The 17,157-nt window shown below is 31.3% G+C and overlaps 1 protein-coding gene across 1 annotated transcript; it reads right to left on the reverse strand.

Moving 5' to 3' along the window:
- Positions 1–646: 646 nt before the first annotated feature.
- Positions 647–12,639, reverse strand: LOC113513037 (aldehyde oxidase 2-like). The gene is made up of 16 exons (XM_052893036.1): positions 12,594–12,639; positions 11,702–11,868; positions 11,433–11,593; positions 10,630–11,000; positions 9,820–10,043; positions 7,845–7,947; positions 7,283–7,407; positions 6,451–6,744; positions 6,055–6,345; positions 5,313–5,803; positions 4,779–4,962; positions 4,096–4,291; positions 3,083–3,846; positions 1,673–1,865; positions 1,474–1,587; positions 647–887 (listed from the first exon to the last, which is right to left on the reverse strand). Exons 1-16 carry the CDS (start codon positions 12,637–12,639, stop codon positions 817–819), a joined length of 3,795 nt encoding a protein of 1,264 aa, XP_052748996.1. The 3' UTR covers positions 647–816.
- Positions 12,640–17,157: the final 4,518 nt, after the last annotated feature.

Genomic DNA, 17,157 nt, shown 5'->3' on the forward strand with positions numbered 1-17,157 from the left:
TATTTATTTGTCTCATATCAATAGCATAAATATATTGCACTTTAATAATAATAATTCATTCGTCAATACAGAAACCAAAGGACTCTCAGCATCCTCTTTACTCTTATTCGAAACTCGCAGTCTTCTAATTACTTAAGCAGCTAATTTCATACCTTTTTCCAACTCACGATCGTGACCTTCGTTTCTGTGACACTTTCCAACTATATATCTCCTCTCATCATACTGGTATCGAATCAAATTCTTTTATCTCATATTGTTCATGGCTCTGAAACGTGCTCCCTGATACCATCAAGACACTTTCGACTAAATAGTCTTTAAAAAAAAAGCGCTTATGCTCGCTATTACACTTTATTCGAGCAGTAAATATTATCCTTTATCATCTTCGTATATATATTTGTAGGTATATTTGTTGTTTATATATGTACATTTTAGTATATATATATATACATATATCAATTATTACTAGTAACGCATTCAAGTATTCAGTTACTTATTTAAAGTTGACTGGGAGAGAGTGCTTTTAGCATTAAATTTGCCTTGTACATATACATGTACTAATAAATAAACAAATAAATAAATAAATAATTCTTTATTTGAAATAAAATCATCAATTACAATATTATAGAAATATTATGATATATGCAGATGTATAAAAGTGTGTATAAAAGTTCTTCACCGTAGGATTCCAAAACAAACGTAAGTAAGACGTATAGTTACATTACTTTTAAAGGAAGAAGACTTTTATAATATAATATGTTCTGTTCACCTATACTTATATTGTTTATACATATAAGAATAACAAATAATTAACATTATTTATTTAAATAAAAATTCATCTAGATGAACATCAGATGCCAAAACGTTGTTCTCCAATGTAAAAGCTCCATCTGCAATAGAAAACAAATAAAACAATTTTATAATATAATTAAAATAAAAATAAAAATAAAATATTTAATTATAATTTAAAATTAAAGCTTTATGATATATCAACAATCCGTGATATATCAGCAGACAAGAACAAATACTTGAATAAAGAAATGTCTGTGTAGTTTTTGTATTCAAGTATAAATATGATCTAATACCTATATTAATTATTGGTACTTGATTGGATTTGTGAGTTTACGAGTATAATAAATCTTATTACAGTGATTAGCGGTTTCTCGTTATAAATATCATTAAAATCCATCCGATATAGTCAAAACTATGTACTATAAAAGTCCTAAAGGCTCTTTGTGGTAATTATATAAGACATTCCTTTAGCACTGGTCTAGGGGAGAGGCGAATATAAAGAGAATACAATGTTTAGGAAGATATATCATTGATGAATTTTAATGCATAAATTTTAAATAGATAATAATTCGAATAAGATAATTATAAAACTTACATAAGCTGATACTTGTTTCAAAGTCAGTGCACGATAAAAATAAAAACTAGTTACAGTGTCTTTAATGACACTGTAAACGTTTAACTCACCAACGTCAAACCATTCAGTACGGGGACGGCCTGAATCTTCACGCGACGCCGCTATAGCGTCTCTCAATGCAAATGCGACACAAATTGACAAACATATAGGTGGTTCAGATACACCTGAAAATGAAAATAAGTAATTTGCAATATATATATTCGAAGGATATTATTGCAATTGGCTTAAATTCAGTTTATTTTATTTTACCTTTAGCGCCTAAAGTGCCAAGCGGATTATATGAATTCCTTCGTACTTGTACTCTAAAGTCTATCGGAATATCTTTTGCATGGGGCACATGATAGTACCAGGTACGGTCTGTCAGAAGCTCTCCGGTTTTTTCATCATAGATTATATGTTCGTGGGTCCAATACCCGATACCCATTACGAAAGCCCCCTCGATCTGAAATTAAATTTCGGAATAATATTGTAAAGAGAAAAGATTTTATTTTTACATATTTGTTTGTTTTTGTTTATTTATTTGTTTGTTTGTTTACCAGAGGAAGATTTTGCACAAAAGTCGTTTGCTTGGGTACCTCTGTCCCATTCGTGTTTCAACCGTAAAGCAGTTGTGTTTGGATGGCCGTTTCGGTTTAAAGAGTGGGATATGGCGTGAATTTACAGGGTACAGTGGAATAACACCTAAGTCCTCAGTTATGGCAACGCATGGAGGGTATCATGGGCGATACAGTATACTCTGTTATGTCCATGGTACTGCTCATGTTACCACTTTTCATCAGGTGGGCCGTCAGCTAGTTTGCCATTCTAAGTTGTATAAAAAAAAAACTCAAAATTGCTTAATTGATTTTAAAAAGTTATATTATGTGCGAATAACAAGGGCTATACATAATTTAAAAAACTATAATATATAAAATAAAAGTTATATATAGAAAATTATAATAATTAAATCCAAGAAATAAAAAAATGTCTATAAAAGTCATTATTAAAACCTATATGAGTACTATTGATGATACATAAAATATAAATACTTCGTGTTTATAATACTTATCATTACTCAAAAAAAAAAAAATCCGCGAGGCTATATAGCAATTAAACTATTATAGTTAAGTCACAACAACTGTTTTCTGTTCAAATTAGTCGATCGAAACATGGTATTTATTATATTATAATCGAAAGATGATGACATGAGATTAATCCGTATTCAACCAAATAATTTTATATTCAAGGTTGGTAATGCATGTAAATTTTACCTAATAAATCTGTCTAGAGTGTAATAGGGCTAATATATCGATAGAAGGAAAAAGCCCTTTAAAATTAAAAAAAAAATAAGGAATTCTCTAAATTATTTGAATCGAACCTTTCGTTTAGACATTACAACGGGTATAAAAATGTACAAAAAAACGATAAATGTCGCGGTGTGAGCGAACAGCCGTACACTTAACAACAATAGACTTGAGGTTTATTGTTGTTACCTTCTATTTATACAAATAAAGTAATAATTTAAAATATTAATTTATTTTTCTATTTATCCACCCGCTCTAAGCGGTTTATTAAATAAATCAATTGTTTTTCGTGTAAAAACTATTTAAAACTTCTTTTAATTCTAGTCAGTACAGCGTACAATGAACTAAATAAATTGTGTTGTAAAATTTTATTTACCTGTCCAACATCAAGTTCAGGGTTAACACTCGTGCCGACGTCTTCAACTATATCAACCCTCAAGATTTCATGTTCTCCAGTCAATATGTCCAATTCTACTTCAGCTAAAGCAGCACCTCCTACTCTATATGGCTCCTGATCATTAGCGTTTACATGATAACTTGTTTGCAGATTTATACCTCGGTTAAAAGCAGTCTCTATCAGTAATTCCCAAGTTGGATTATTCAAAGTCTCTCTAATTGCAGATAGCCGATCTAATAATAATTGGCAACACTTGATAGCTCCAAAGTAAACTGATTGACTTGTCCTACTCCCTCCGGTGGTAAAATTATTAGGAATTGTGGCCACATCGGCAGGTTTAACTTTTACTTTGTCTATTGGGATATTAAGAGTATATGCCACAACTTGTATTATGTTTGTATTAATAGCTTGACCTATTTCAATGCCGCCATGTTTAATTACAACTGTGCCATCACCATGGTAGACAGACAGTAATACGTGAAAATCCACTGTAACAAAAATCTCATAACTCATAATTGCGATTCTCAGTCCACGTTTTTTCCATCTATTCATTTCATTGAACTTTTTTACTTCTTCCTTTCTTTTGTCATATTCACCATCTCTGAGTAAAGTTTGGACAATTTCAGCAACATCCGTACGTTCTGGACTAAGGTTATTGAGACGAACTTTCACTGGGTCCATATTGATTTCGTACGATATTCGTTCCATCACGTATTCCGTCATTGAAATGCTTTCTAAGAATCCTGTTACAAGTAAATTACGATTAGTTATTTTATTAACTAAATTGATCACATAAAAAATATTTACAATGAAAATACAAACAGATGGTGCAAATTTATATCTATTAGGAACTTAAAACAGTTACATCTTATATTAAGATGATATATTTATTTAATAAAAAAGTAAAATTGTGAGTATTTGTTTTAATTTTCTTTGCAGAACTACAAATTTTATAAAATTATTTGTAATACGTATTCATATTTTTGACAAACCTGGTGCTCTAGCGTATGTGTTGGAAGCTGTATCGGTTGTTACACTAAATATCTTATATTGCCATCTCCTATTGTCATAGCAACTTTTCAACGCTGATGGCATGTATACCATTACTAAGTCGCTAAATACGTAACCGTTATCTTCATAAACATGATATTCAAAATATTGTATCTCTCCAGAGTTATTTACACCCAACTGTAAAAAATTAAGCTTATTTCACCATATATCAATCATTAATCGTCCACTACTGAAAATTGACTAAAAATTACATAGCTATAAATCATTAAAACATCACCAAAACATAACTGCCAGCGTGGCAACTACTGGCAGAACACCTCAATAGAGGGAGTGCTATGTTCAGCAGCGAACAGTTAATGGCTAAAATAATGAAAATAATAAAATCTTTGAACAGTGCATTCACTGCCATACTATATTTAACAATAATGTATATGACTTTAGTGTCATTACTCCTATTGTTCGATAAAAGCTTTTTACTATCATTGTAACAAATGGAATAATCACTTATTATGTGTCTGAATCTATGTATTGTCTTAAACGAAACTTCGGTCTAAATACATTGTAAGCAACTACTACTTTGCTTAATATTCATAAACTTAGATTTCACATTTCTTGGCAAAATAACACAAGGAATGTACATTTTAATGTAAAAGAAAATACTTACTTCATATTGAATCTTACATGGAAGTCGTTTGCCTATCACTCTCAAACTAGCTTGAATACTCAACACAAATCTAGAAGGTTTGTTCATGAGGTAAGTGACAAGTGCACTTACACAAGCTACGTGATTGGTGCGACTTATTTTTATACCATATGTGCCGCCGCAACGTGGTACAGTCAAATTTATTCTGTGGACATTAAAAATATTATTCTTTATCTTTAAATATTCGAGCAACTATTCTGGAATAATTAAGTTACTATATGACCAGGCAAGATATTTTCGCCTCCTTTCGTATTGGGATACCGAGTTCATTTTTCTTATTGGAATTAAACTATTTTGTCTCTTAAGGTAGAACAAACAATAAACATTTAGGAAATTTTATTCAAATCAGTCGAGGGTTTTGGAGATTAGCCTGAATAAAGTGAAATAGTGTGTAATTGTGATATTGGATTTTTATTATCACAAAATAAATATACCTCTATATTCTCTATAAATATTTATCTACTTATAGTTCAAGTAAGTAATAAAATATCTGACCTATTTTGATCTATATTCAACATTTCGGCAACTGAAACATGAACGGAATCTGTCCATTGAGTACAAGGATATAAGTCGATTCCGTCTTCACTGGGAATGGAAATACAAGATAAAGTTTCCATGGGAAAATGGTATTGCCAAAATATATTTTGATATCCTTTAATAACTTTTTGAACGTCAAGGCCTTGATCTCTTGCAGGAATTATTGTAAATAAATCAATGCGACTTGGATCTCGTTTTTGTGCATCTGTTATGGTTAAAATTGGTTTCTTTTTATCAACTTTATATTTAGTTCGTACTAACAATGCTGCTCTGTTTGCAAGCTTTTCAGTTTCAGCCACTATAACACCTATAGCTTGATCATAATATTTAATTTCTTTTTCTGCAAAAATCTCTTCTGGTACAAATTGAGCTGGTACTTTTTGGGATAAGAAAGAGTTATTTCCCGGAATATCTTTAGCTGAAAAGAATGCTAAAACTCCAGGTAATTTCTGTAAATAAAAGAAAATGGCAATTATTGTAAACTTTAAATACATTTTGTGTGAGTATAGAATAATATTTAATAAATTATAAATAATATACATTCTAAATTTTCGTTACAAATTAGCTTTTTAACATAGTTACCAGAAAACATCATTGTAAAAAGTAAAATGTAAGATCTGATGACTTAAGTTAATTTAACTAAGCATTTTAATGAAGAATCGAATTGATCTAATAAAAATGGTATAATAATTCATCATACCAATGCAGGAGTGGGGTCAATACTTTCAATTTCGCCGGTACATATATCAGACGTAACAAATGCACAAAATACTTCTTTTGGATCAGTCGGTATATCATTAACATATTTTGCTTCACCAGCACTTTGTATTAAAGCATCCAATTTAGGCATGGGTTCAGTAATCGGCCATATGATAGGATTAGTATCAAATACGGTAGATGCTGTTGATAGAGGTCTAGTTTTTCTAAAATCTCTAGCTCCTGAACGATACCAAGGTTTTAATGCTTTTTGGGGTATTATATTCAGCAAGCCCTTGAAAATCAAAATAAATAATTATTAGTATCTTTTTTATACATTGATTTGGAAAAAATAATATATATATATATATATATATATAATAGTTTCTAAGTGTCTTACCTTGTAAAACAGGCCAAGTGCAGTTTTTTTTCTATATTCTGGTTTCAGCTCTCCTGCAATCTCTTCAACTATCAATTCATCTTTTAATATGTGTAGAGCTTGCTGCAATACTTTGTTATTAAATATTTTCTTGTTTATTAAGAATTTTTCAGTTTCTCGAGCGTGAATGAAATGTCCAGACAGTCCTCCGATGACAATCCTGGCAGACAAAACTGTTTCTTGGTCGTGTGGATCGAGTTTGTATAGAAATGCGGCATTAACTTGAGCGTGAGCATTTTGAGATCGTGGCATTATCTGTTTAAGGTTGAAACTCAAAATTATTAAAGTATATGTTATTAAAAATTGAAAATATATAAGTATCTACTATGATATTAAGAGATGTTGTATTCTGGTTATAGGAATGATATGGAAGCGAAATTGCGTATTGCAATATAAGATATTAATATAAAGAGGGCCATCGACACTGAAGTGACGAGGACTGTACTTCTTATTGTTTGGACAATAAGAAATAATTAAGTGAAAAAGTGAAGTAATACTATTATATAATAATGGTTTGAAATTGACTGAAAATAAAATAAAAATAATTTCCTGGTTCATCATATAATTTTCTCCATGGTTGCCTTATGTAATAACTTTAAAATACGTATTAAGAAGAATACTTTCTGACAATCCTTTAATTAATTATATAAATGACGGAAAACACTTTATTAAATCATGTCATATTGATAATGAGTAAACAACTCTAATGTAACTGTAATTGTAAGATATAAAGAAATATGTGATATCAGTATATTGTAAAATAAAAGTAGACGTAAATTATAATAATAATTACTTTAAAAGAAACAAACTGGTGACTAGGGGAAAGTGGTGGTATTTTAACCAACGTTATGACTTTTCCAGTCATGTCCAGAGAAAGAAAATCTTCCACAGTCACTGTCTGATTTGAATTTTTCCCAACTGAAATATATAAAAATAGTGTTATTAATATTAAGTGCCAGTACATCTTATTATATGTGTGTATATATATATATTCCATATCTTTATATAAATACATATATAATTTGTAAGGATGATCAACATTGTAATAATATCCATAACAATAACTATAAAAAATGGAGGTCTGGAAGTGTGACACCTTAGTTCTTAAAAATGGCAACACATGAAGGGTATTCTGGAAGTCACAGTCACACTGTGATGTCTATTACGCTCTTCATATCTTTGGCGACCGTTATCACTTTCCATCAAGTGAGTCGCTTGCTTGACATTCTAAGTTGCTTACTTAGCTTATTATAAGAAATCTATACTGATTTCTTATATGGACGGTTTAATATGAAGTATAATAGAATATAAATAATATTTATTTCTATGTCTAATACTAATAACTAGATTATTACCTATTGTCAGAACGGCTCCTATTGTCTCGAACAATAAGAAAATGTCTGAAGAAAAGTTGAGGTTATTATGTTTGACCATCAAATTACCAGCTATTGTACCAATCTAGAAGAAATACAGAATAATTGTAAAATAACAAAGTAAAAACAGTCACCTCCACTGAGGAGTAATTTTTTAATCTGACTTATTCCTTTTAGATGTTTCTTTCATTATTCTCAATAAATAATTTACAAGATTATCAGATTTTTTGTACTTGGTGCAGATATCTGATATTTATTGTCATCAATACTATATAGATTATCATCAACATAATGACTACATTAATCATCATGTTCTATATCAAAATAATACTGTATTGTACTGTGCATTACGATAACAAAGATTTTAAAAGTCTAGTTTTAAGTTAGAATTAAAATAGAATAAATATAGGGTGTGCAATAAGTCTCCGTGTGGTCCCGGTATAGATTAGGCCACCCTTCCTTTCCCGTGAGTGTCACAAGAGGCGATTATGGGAGCACGAGGGATGGACAGCAGCGTCCCTCTTATAAAATCTCCAAAGCCTAACTGTGGTTGGCAATCCGCCTACCAAGCGTGGCAACTACGGGCAAAACCTCCCTACGGAGAGGCTTATAGTCAGCAATGGACAGTGACAAGCCGTTATGGTAATGATGATGATGATAATGTGCAATGAGAAAGCGGGTACCAAAAATCGGGGGCGGGGGGCACACAACACAGGGTATTCAGACTTAAGCTAATTTAGAAAAATATTTTTCCTAAATTGGCGGACCGGGAATTGAAACCAGGACCTCGTTTGCGCAATGTGCCCATAACTACTACATCAGGAATTAAGTCCGCCTGGACATTTTTGAATGTGTGCAAAAGGATAAATAAATAAATAATATACGGCACGAATGTCATCGTCAACATATAATATGTATAATTTAGGACTGTATTCTACAAAATATTCAAGTACAGTGTGTTGTTAACCGATTTTGATAAAATTTCTATGGGACCAATTTGTAAATATAGCCTTTTAGATGAGAAAATAATTATACAAATTAGCTTATAATTAACAGAGTTACGAGGTAACAAACGTAAAAAGTCTACGACCTTGACAATAGACTTTGTACAAAAGTTGCTTGGGCACCTCTGTCCTATTCATGTTTCTACCGTGAAGCAGCTGTGTTTGCATGGCTGTGTTTCGGTTTGAAGGGTACAGCAGTGAATTTACAAGGTACAGAGGAATAACACCTGAGTCCTTAGGAATGGCAACGCATGGGAGGTATCATGGGCGAAACAGTATACTCTGTTATGTCCATGGTACTGCTCATGTCTATAGGCGACGGTTATCAGTTTGTGATTCAGGTGGGCCATCAGCTTGTTTGCAATTCTAAGTTGCATAAAAAAATAAAAAAAGCATCTCCTTCTCTTTGAAGTCGGTTGAAAATACACATTCCCTTAAATAAAGATACAGTTGTGAAGTCTCGAGTTAATATATTGCTTTCATTGACTTTCGAGCAGAAATATTAGTTCTACAAAGTATTATTGCAAATATAAAATAAAATTGAAATCAATAAAATATAAAATAAAATAAATTGCCAATTTTCTTGTTTCAGTTCAGTTCTTTTAATATAATGATCACAGAAATATACAGATTGACATTTAACATTTAATTACCGATTTATTTATTACTATAGAGCCGCCTCGGCTTTGCGCGGGTAGTTAGGTAGAGGTTTTTAATAAAATACATGTTGCTTTCTATAAGTAAAAGAATTTTTAAAATTTGTTAAATATTGTTTATGTTTGCTCAAAGGCCAGGCCTATGTTTAGCAATGGGCAGTTAACGGCTGATTTGATGATAGTGATATTACATCTGCCGCAAGTTGGACAAAATATTGTTATAAAATTAAAACCAAAAATCAAATCTTACTACTTTATAATAATAATTTAAATTGATCAGTTTTGATTAGGACTTACGTTTCTAACAGGGATATGAGCCACTAGATTTATGTGTTCGTACAGTTTGTACAAATAGGCAAACTCTTCTTGGTCATGTGATACTGTTTTGAAAATGTCCATCAGATCGGTCAGAGTTGTACCCGCTCCAACAACCAAATTCTGATCAATGTAGTGACCTTTTAATTCTTGTATAGCACTTACATCAATAAGTACTCTTGGGAATGCAAATATTGGAACAGCACCTGAAAGAAAATTTTCGTATTTTAATTGATGCTTTTATTAATTTTGAAGGAGGTTTCTATTTATTAATTTAGTGGTTTAAATATATCATGCTATTGAATTTATAACACTATTCTTTATTGCACTTGAAAATAATGTGGTACAGCAATTAGTTTAACAACTTGTTAGCAACGGTGGCCTTATCTTTAAAAGAAATCTCTTCCAGCTAACCCAACATAGTGAGAGAGAAAATAATTAGCGGGTAATCTAGTGCAATAAAGATACAGGTAAAAAAGGTATACAAGGTGAATAAAATAAAAATAAACATACACAAATTATAAATATATAATATATATACAATATATATAATAGTAAGTGCATAGTATTAAATATTATTATATATTATTAAGTAAAAACTGATATTTCAACCTTTTCTTGAAGGAACTAATGGAATGGCTATCCTGTATGTTAGAAGGAAGTCAGTTCCACAGTATCACTATTTAATTAATATATTTATGAAAATGATAAATATATGTGTATAATTATTAAGTTATTGAATTAAAAGTAAATACTCGAGCTTAATAAACAGTGACAAATAAAGAAATTTACCTCTGCCTGTGTTACCACCTACCAACATATAAGAATCGTGACCTTCTTTATCCAAGATATTAAATATATCTTGTATTTGTGTGATTCTATACCACATTCGATCATCTTTTAAATGGATTTTTTTTATTACGTTATCTTTATCATTAGCCTTTACAAAACACCAACTCTTATCACACGCATGTTCACATTCTTCTTTATTTTTACAAAGTTTCAAATCTTCGATATCTTTTAATTTAGGTTTTGGCGCATCTTTAGCAAAACTCTTAAATGCGTCCAATATGGGCCTGTAGCCGGTACATCTGCACGTATTGCTTCCAAATGCGTCCTCTATTTCATATTGTGTCAAATCGTCATGACTCGATTCTAATAAGCTGAAATATCAATAAATAGATACAAGTAGGGAAATACATTCTAAATGTACTTTTACTTTTCTATATAGATTCGCCAGAAGTATTTATTAGTAAATTTTTATTAAAATATATTTTCATTAGAGTAATACGAGAACTGGCTAGTTTCCCTGTTTAATGTGTCTCTGTAACACCCACTTTTTTTTATATGTGCATAATTATTATTGAATCGTATTATGCATGATTTTAACGAGAAATGGGATTTTATAAATTCGTGATATATAAACTATACTATAATTATACTGAAGTTTTGTTATAATTAGTATTTTGTTATATTTGTTTTACACCGAATTCACAAGATCAAATTTGAGCTATATATAAAGAGCAGTATGATTAATATTATATATTACAGATATTTTTATTTAAATATAACATTTATCAAGATAATATGCTTACCTATACATATTCATAACCCAACCGGGAGAGCAATACCCGCACTGGGTCCCATCGTATTCAGCTAAAGTTCTCTGTATTGGATGATAACCGCGCCCTCTGTCTCCTATACCCTCTATAGTTGTCACTTCCCAATCCTGACATGACGTGATCGATACGAGGCACTACGGATTAAAATGTTATTTGTTTCACAACTTATTCTGCTTCTCAAACATTAAACTCTTGATCAGGCAACGAATATGCCTCTACATAATACAGCAACAAATACTTACAGAATTAACGGAGAAGGTGCGCGGTACACCGTGGTCGGTGGGCGCGCTCACGGAAACGATGCAGCAGCCGCAGCCGCCCTCCTTGCACATGTATTTGGTGCCGCGCAGGTTCAGGAACTCGCGCACGTAGTCGTTCAGCGACACATCCGAGTCCACCTCCGAACCCACTGGTATATCGTATCAGTTGATTAAAAATTATTAACATGTAAATTTTAATATTTGCATTAAAATCATCATCATTATTTTACATAGTTTGTGGTGTCACATTGCTTTTTTTTACTGCAAGGGAACAATTAAGATAGGCCAACTGTTTACTTTCCTCTACCATCTTCTTAAATCACTGGCCAAGGCGTATCAGTTGTTACGGAATTGATCAAGATTATAAGTCCATTGCATACTAGATCCTCTATGTGGTTTCCGCATAGAATATATCATCCCTACTTTTCCTGTAAGTGACTAAGATAACTTAATGGTCGAAGGATGGGCAGCAGCGTCTCTTTAAATATCTCCAAAACCTAAGTGCGGTTACCAACCCGCCTGTTAAGTGTGACAACTACGGGCAACACTTTCAGTGAACAAAATTTTTAAAGGCCTTCCAGAAGATAAAGGTTCTTAATTAATCTGTTTTGTTTTTTGGATGTTACGTCATTATTTCTACTTGAACTGACTTTCATAATTCTTTTTGAAATCGATACGGTTTACTCCTTTGTTTTTGTAACGATTGAAGCTGCTGTTTTTCTTTGCGGAACAAAATCTGTTCGTAGAGACACGATGCTGCGTTTTAAATTAAATTATTTTTAATATCTCTGTGTACAACATTTATCGATGTACATGATGGAATTTACTATCGCTGAGTAATATATACTTTTAGGTAATGTATGATTATATTTACCTGAGCATTTTTGTCCATTAACACTGAATGTTATTTTATCCGTCATATTCAACAGTTCTACGAGCTTACCGTGTAGATGTTGCCCATTTAATACTTTTCAAACCGGAGGTTAGTTTTCATTATTATGTATAAATTAATGCACGCAAAAGAATGATGAAGTAATCTATACACAGATTTGCAAATTATGATTATAGGTTTAATATATCTTAATAATATTAATTATTATATTTATTTTAGAAATAGTAGTTTACAAAGTGCAAAATTTACACCTAAATTGGTGATGTCATTTTCAATTACTAAGGAGTTTTTTAATCGATAATGGAACATATATATATATATATATATATATATATATATATATATATATATATATATATATATATATATATATATATATATATATATATATATATATATATATATATATATGTATGGAATGATAGCCCCGCCTGCTATTGGTTTACGTTGGAGGGGCACCAGTGAGGGATGATATGATGGGCGAGGCTGAAAGCAGGTCAATTGGTCCATTGTGATAAATTTAACAAGAATTATTCAGATGGGCTACTGGGGGGAACCACATAGAAGTTGACTTGAGAGTGTATATTTCTAGCAATGAGGTTTTTAGACTGCCATTACTAACAATTCCTACCTTCTTTCCATGCATATGAGGTTAGATTATTATGCATTGTACTTAGAAATTCAATTTATATATCTATTTTTCAAATTTCGGCTGCTATATTTAAGCCTCATTCTGCCCCTCAGTTTCAGATAGCTGCAATGTTCCGAAGTTATACCTGATTATATATATATAGAATCTTCTCTATGTATGAGTTAGACTCATCTTGTGTAGTATATTTCCTTGTCACAGCACATGCCCTTTTAAACCGTCCTTTAGTTATTTACTACTACTTTATTTCCTGCCAGTTATATGTATAATTTTGGTATTTATTTAAAATTGACAAGACATTATTGGGTAACGATAAAATTTTTGCTACAGCGCAAAAATACTTGTTGTGGAGCAAATTCTACCTGTCGACAAATGATTCCATGTTTAAAATATTTTCAATCTATCACTTCGTTATTTATCGGTGTTTTCATTGTCTTAAAACAACTGTAGTTATTCAGGGCAAAGATTTTTGTTCTTAGATTCAGGATTAATAAGTAAGAAACAACTAGCTTTATCTATTTACGTATATATGACGTAATGAAGATATTTACATTCCCGCAGCTTCACCCGCCTGAATTAGTGTATAAAGTGTTCTATATGCTAAACTAGTATACACCAAATTTCATTTAAAGCCATTCAGTAGTTTTTGTTCGAAAGATTATGAAACATCCGTCTATCCAGCTATATATCGTTAATTTAATAACGATTAAGTAACAGACCCTTTAGATAAATGACAAGCGAATTCATTGATGGAATCGACATCTCTAGCGAGTCCGTGAGATAGAATAAGATAGCAATATCGTATGTCTCATTCAAACTCATAGACTCACTTTCAATAACGATCCCATCGATGTATTCGCTTGCCAATTGTCTAGATACATTGTGTGTGTACATTATGCGCAAAATAAACATGACTACTGAACAATTGCCTATAAAAATATTGTAAAAATGTAGATTGAAATATAGAATTGATGGTAATATCTTAAAGTTTGTAAGTCTATATTTACTGTAACAGCTCATTGCATCAAGTAATTAAATGCAATAGTTTTATTTTGTTCTTGATGAGTTATTACTTCTAGTAACCTCATTACTTATGCTAATTATTTATAATATTATACGTGTTTTAGGAACATAATTATGATTGATTAATTTTCTCTTCACATAAAGGGTGGTATACATTTATACAATAGCTGGATTTAGTGCCACTTAATACCAATGCTGAATGGGTACTGTAGAATTGTAAATGCAGATGTAACGGAATCGCGGAAAAATGAAAAATGGAAAGAAGACCTATAAAAAATAAAAACAAACATGTATATATCATGGAACTTATTATATATTTTCAATAATTTATGACTGTGTTGAGCGTTAGGACGTAATAAGGGTTGACAACCCAGGCATGACATCCTTGGTATTACAGGCGTCCATAGGTTCCGGTTACCATCAAACGGGCCGTTTACTTGCATAACACCACCATGGTAATATAAAAATATACTTATTATATTTGTAATATATTTTAATTAAAATGACCTACACTTTGACAGAACCACATTCATGGCGGATACAATATTTAACTAAAACTTTATATACTCAAAATTGAGTACGTATATACCTGGTACATAAACATGATATTTAAATATTACTTAAATACATGCATATGTGGCTATATAACCAACTATTAATACATTTGAACAGTAATCGAGGCCATATTGTTTCACAATATATTTCATTCGTCTCCGTTTTAAACAGAAGCTGTAATTAATATAGTATATAGGTGCATGCAATATTTCATTGAACTAAATCGGTTAGTATAATTGGAATGCTTGATTAATGGATATCCCTAGTTACCTTTATCGACCGACAATTGGCCGTACACTTAGCCTGACTATATTATTATTAGTTATTCATGAACAGTATACTTATAAGTGACAGGCATATTGTACAGAAAAGAAGCGTTTGATACCAAATGCGTTGCGTGTTCATTTCTAATAGGTACATATACTTTTTTATACCGTAGTAATGTCCGTAGTAATGTCCGTGCTCTTTATTATCATAATTTTCTTTTTATTGATTTTTTTTTAAATACTCAATTGGGATTTAACGCGATATAAAACCTTTTACAGGTAAATAGTACCTACTTACCTATTTCTTTATTGCCGAAGTTTCGACGTGGATTGCACCGCGACGTGGTTAACGTTAAGTCCCGATTGTGTATTTAAAATATGTGTAAACAACGTGAAAGTTTAAAATTAACTATATTTATTCGTTGTTACTACTGGTTCTTATTCTTCGATATTGGAACGATGAGGTATTTAACAGTTCTAACTAGTCTATTCTAGTGCTTTCACTTTGGCTTTCGAAATTCTTTTGAAATTGGCTTAAGCAATTTAATTACATGATAGTGTAAATATTTTCCAAAGTATTGTGGAAGGTTAAGACCAGTTTTAAAAAACAAGATAAAGACTTTTTATCTATATAAATGTGAGGTTTCAGTATCGAATATGGTTTTTTAATGGATGGCAACGAAATGGTAACCCTGCCTGCGCTAACGATATACGCTGGGGGGGCACCAGTGAGAGATGATAAGTGGATAATTAAAAAGCAGATCAATTGGCCCATCGTGATGAATAAATCTGAAATTCAACACGATGGATTCCAAAGGGAACCGCATGGATGTCAATTTGAGAGGGTATATTGCTAGCAATGGGACAAGTAGAATATGTTAGAAGATATTGGACAAAAAATAGAGAAAGACTCAATAAATATTTTTAAATAATATAATATACATCGTTAAGTATACTAAGGGTAGGCTAGGTGGTCCATTCCCACCCTAAAATTGCCTAATGTCCACCACAGGGTGCGAAGAAAATGTCCAGTAATACGAAAAACATGTTTAAGAGTACATACACGCGGTCTTATTTAAGAGTTAGGCCGTCCTGGAAAATAACCTTAAATATGTCAATGTAGTAATTGATTATATTACTTACTATCTACATAAGCAACATTTTTGTAGTTAAAATACATTCAAAATATTGTATTACTCGTTAATCGTTGGTTTTCAACTGTAAAAAGTGATTAAAGAACAAATAAACTTACCCAAGTGAAATTCCTTCATAAATATATAAGCAGCTTGATTTAACTCAATTAATTTATGTTTATAAATATAATTATGTACACGTGATTCAATCAGCATATAATTTGTTCATAGATATACAAAGTTTTCTAAAACATTCTCTTTAAGACAACACCAAAAATTTTACCGCAGTTGCCAACCCTCCTTCTAGACAGTACTACTCGTACCAAGTAGACAGTTAACGGCTGATATGGATGAATGAAAAACAAAATTTACAAAGTCATTTATAATTTTGTAATACAAATTCTATATATATATTTCTATATTATATATGAAAATAAAATACCTATCTAGGTTTATACAATGGAGAAATGCTGTCACTCTTCACTTTGTTGACGACATAATCCTCTTCGCAAAATCCCCCGAGAAAATGACTGCTTTACTTGAAGAACTATAACACTTCCTACTGTCTGCTTAAAAATGAACACCTGAAAAGTAAGTATAGTTTACATGCAGAAAACATCGAAACTATCATATTATTATATGTATTTAAGACTTACAAGGGAGACTAAAAAAAGAATCCAGCTGGCATGAATAGCTTGTTGATATATCAAAGAGGAAACGAATATCAATCTTATACTGAACTAGGTGTTAACAAAACGTGTGTGAAGAAAATGGCAGCAAAAGAACAGTTGTGGAACTTCTGATAGTAATAGTGGTGGTCAGTCTTCGAGTATTGGCAGTCACACACTAATGGCAGTGGAATTAAACAAAATAATTCTAATCAAATAATCGGTGAAAACCAATTGTTCCTTTAAAGATAC

This window comes from Galleria mellonella, unplaced genomic scaffold (assembly GCF_026898425.1).
Source record: "Galleria mellonella isolate WM207_F2 unplaced genomic scaffold, CSIRO_AGI_GalMel_v1 utg113, whole genome shotgun sequence".
In the NCBI taxonomy this organism is placed as follows: Eukaryota; Metazoa; Arthropoda; class Insecta; order Lepidoptera; family Pyralidae; genus Galleria; species Galleria mellonella.

Excerpts from the sequence above, each read along its gene's own strand:
- LOC113513037 (XM_052893036.1), bottom strand. The coding sequence starts at position 12,639 with ATGACGGATAAAATAACATTCAGTGTTAATGGACAAAAATGCTCAG. Across the intron at positions 7,948-9,819 it reads CTCATATCCCTGTTAGAAAC|ATTGGTACAATAGCTGGTAA; the intron begins GTAAGTCCTAAT and ends TATTTCTTCTAG. Across the intron at positions 4,963-5,312 it reads TTGAATATAGATCAAAATAG|AATAAATTTGACTGTACCAC; the intron begins GTCAGATATTTT and ends TAATGTCCACAG.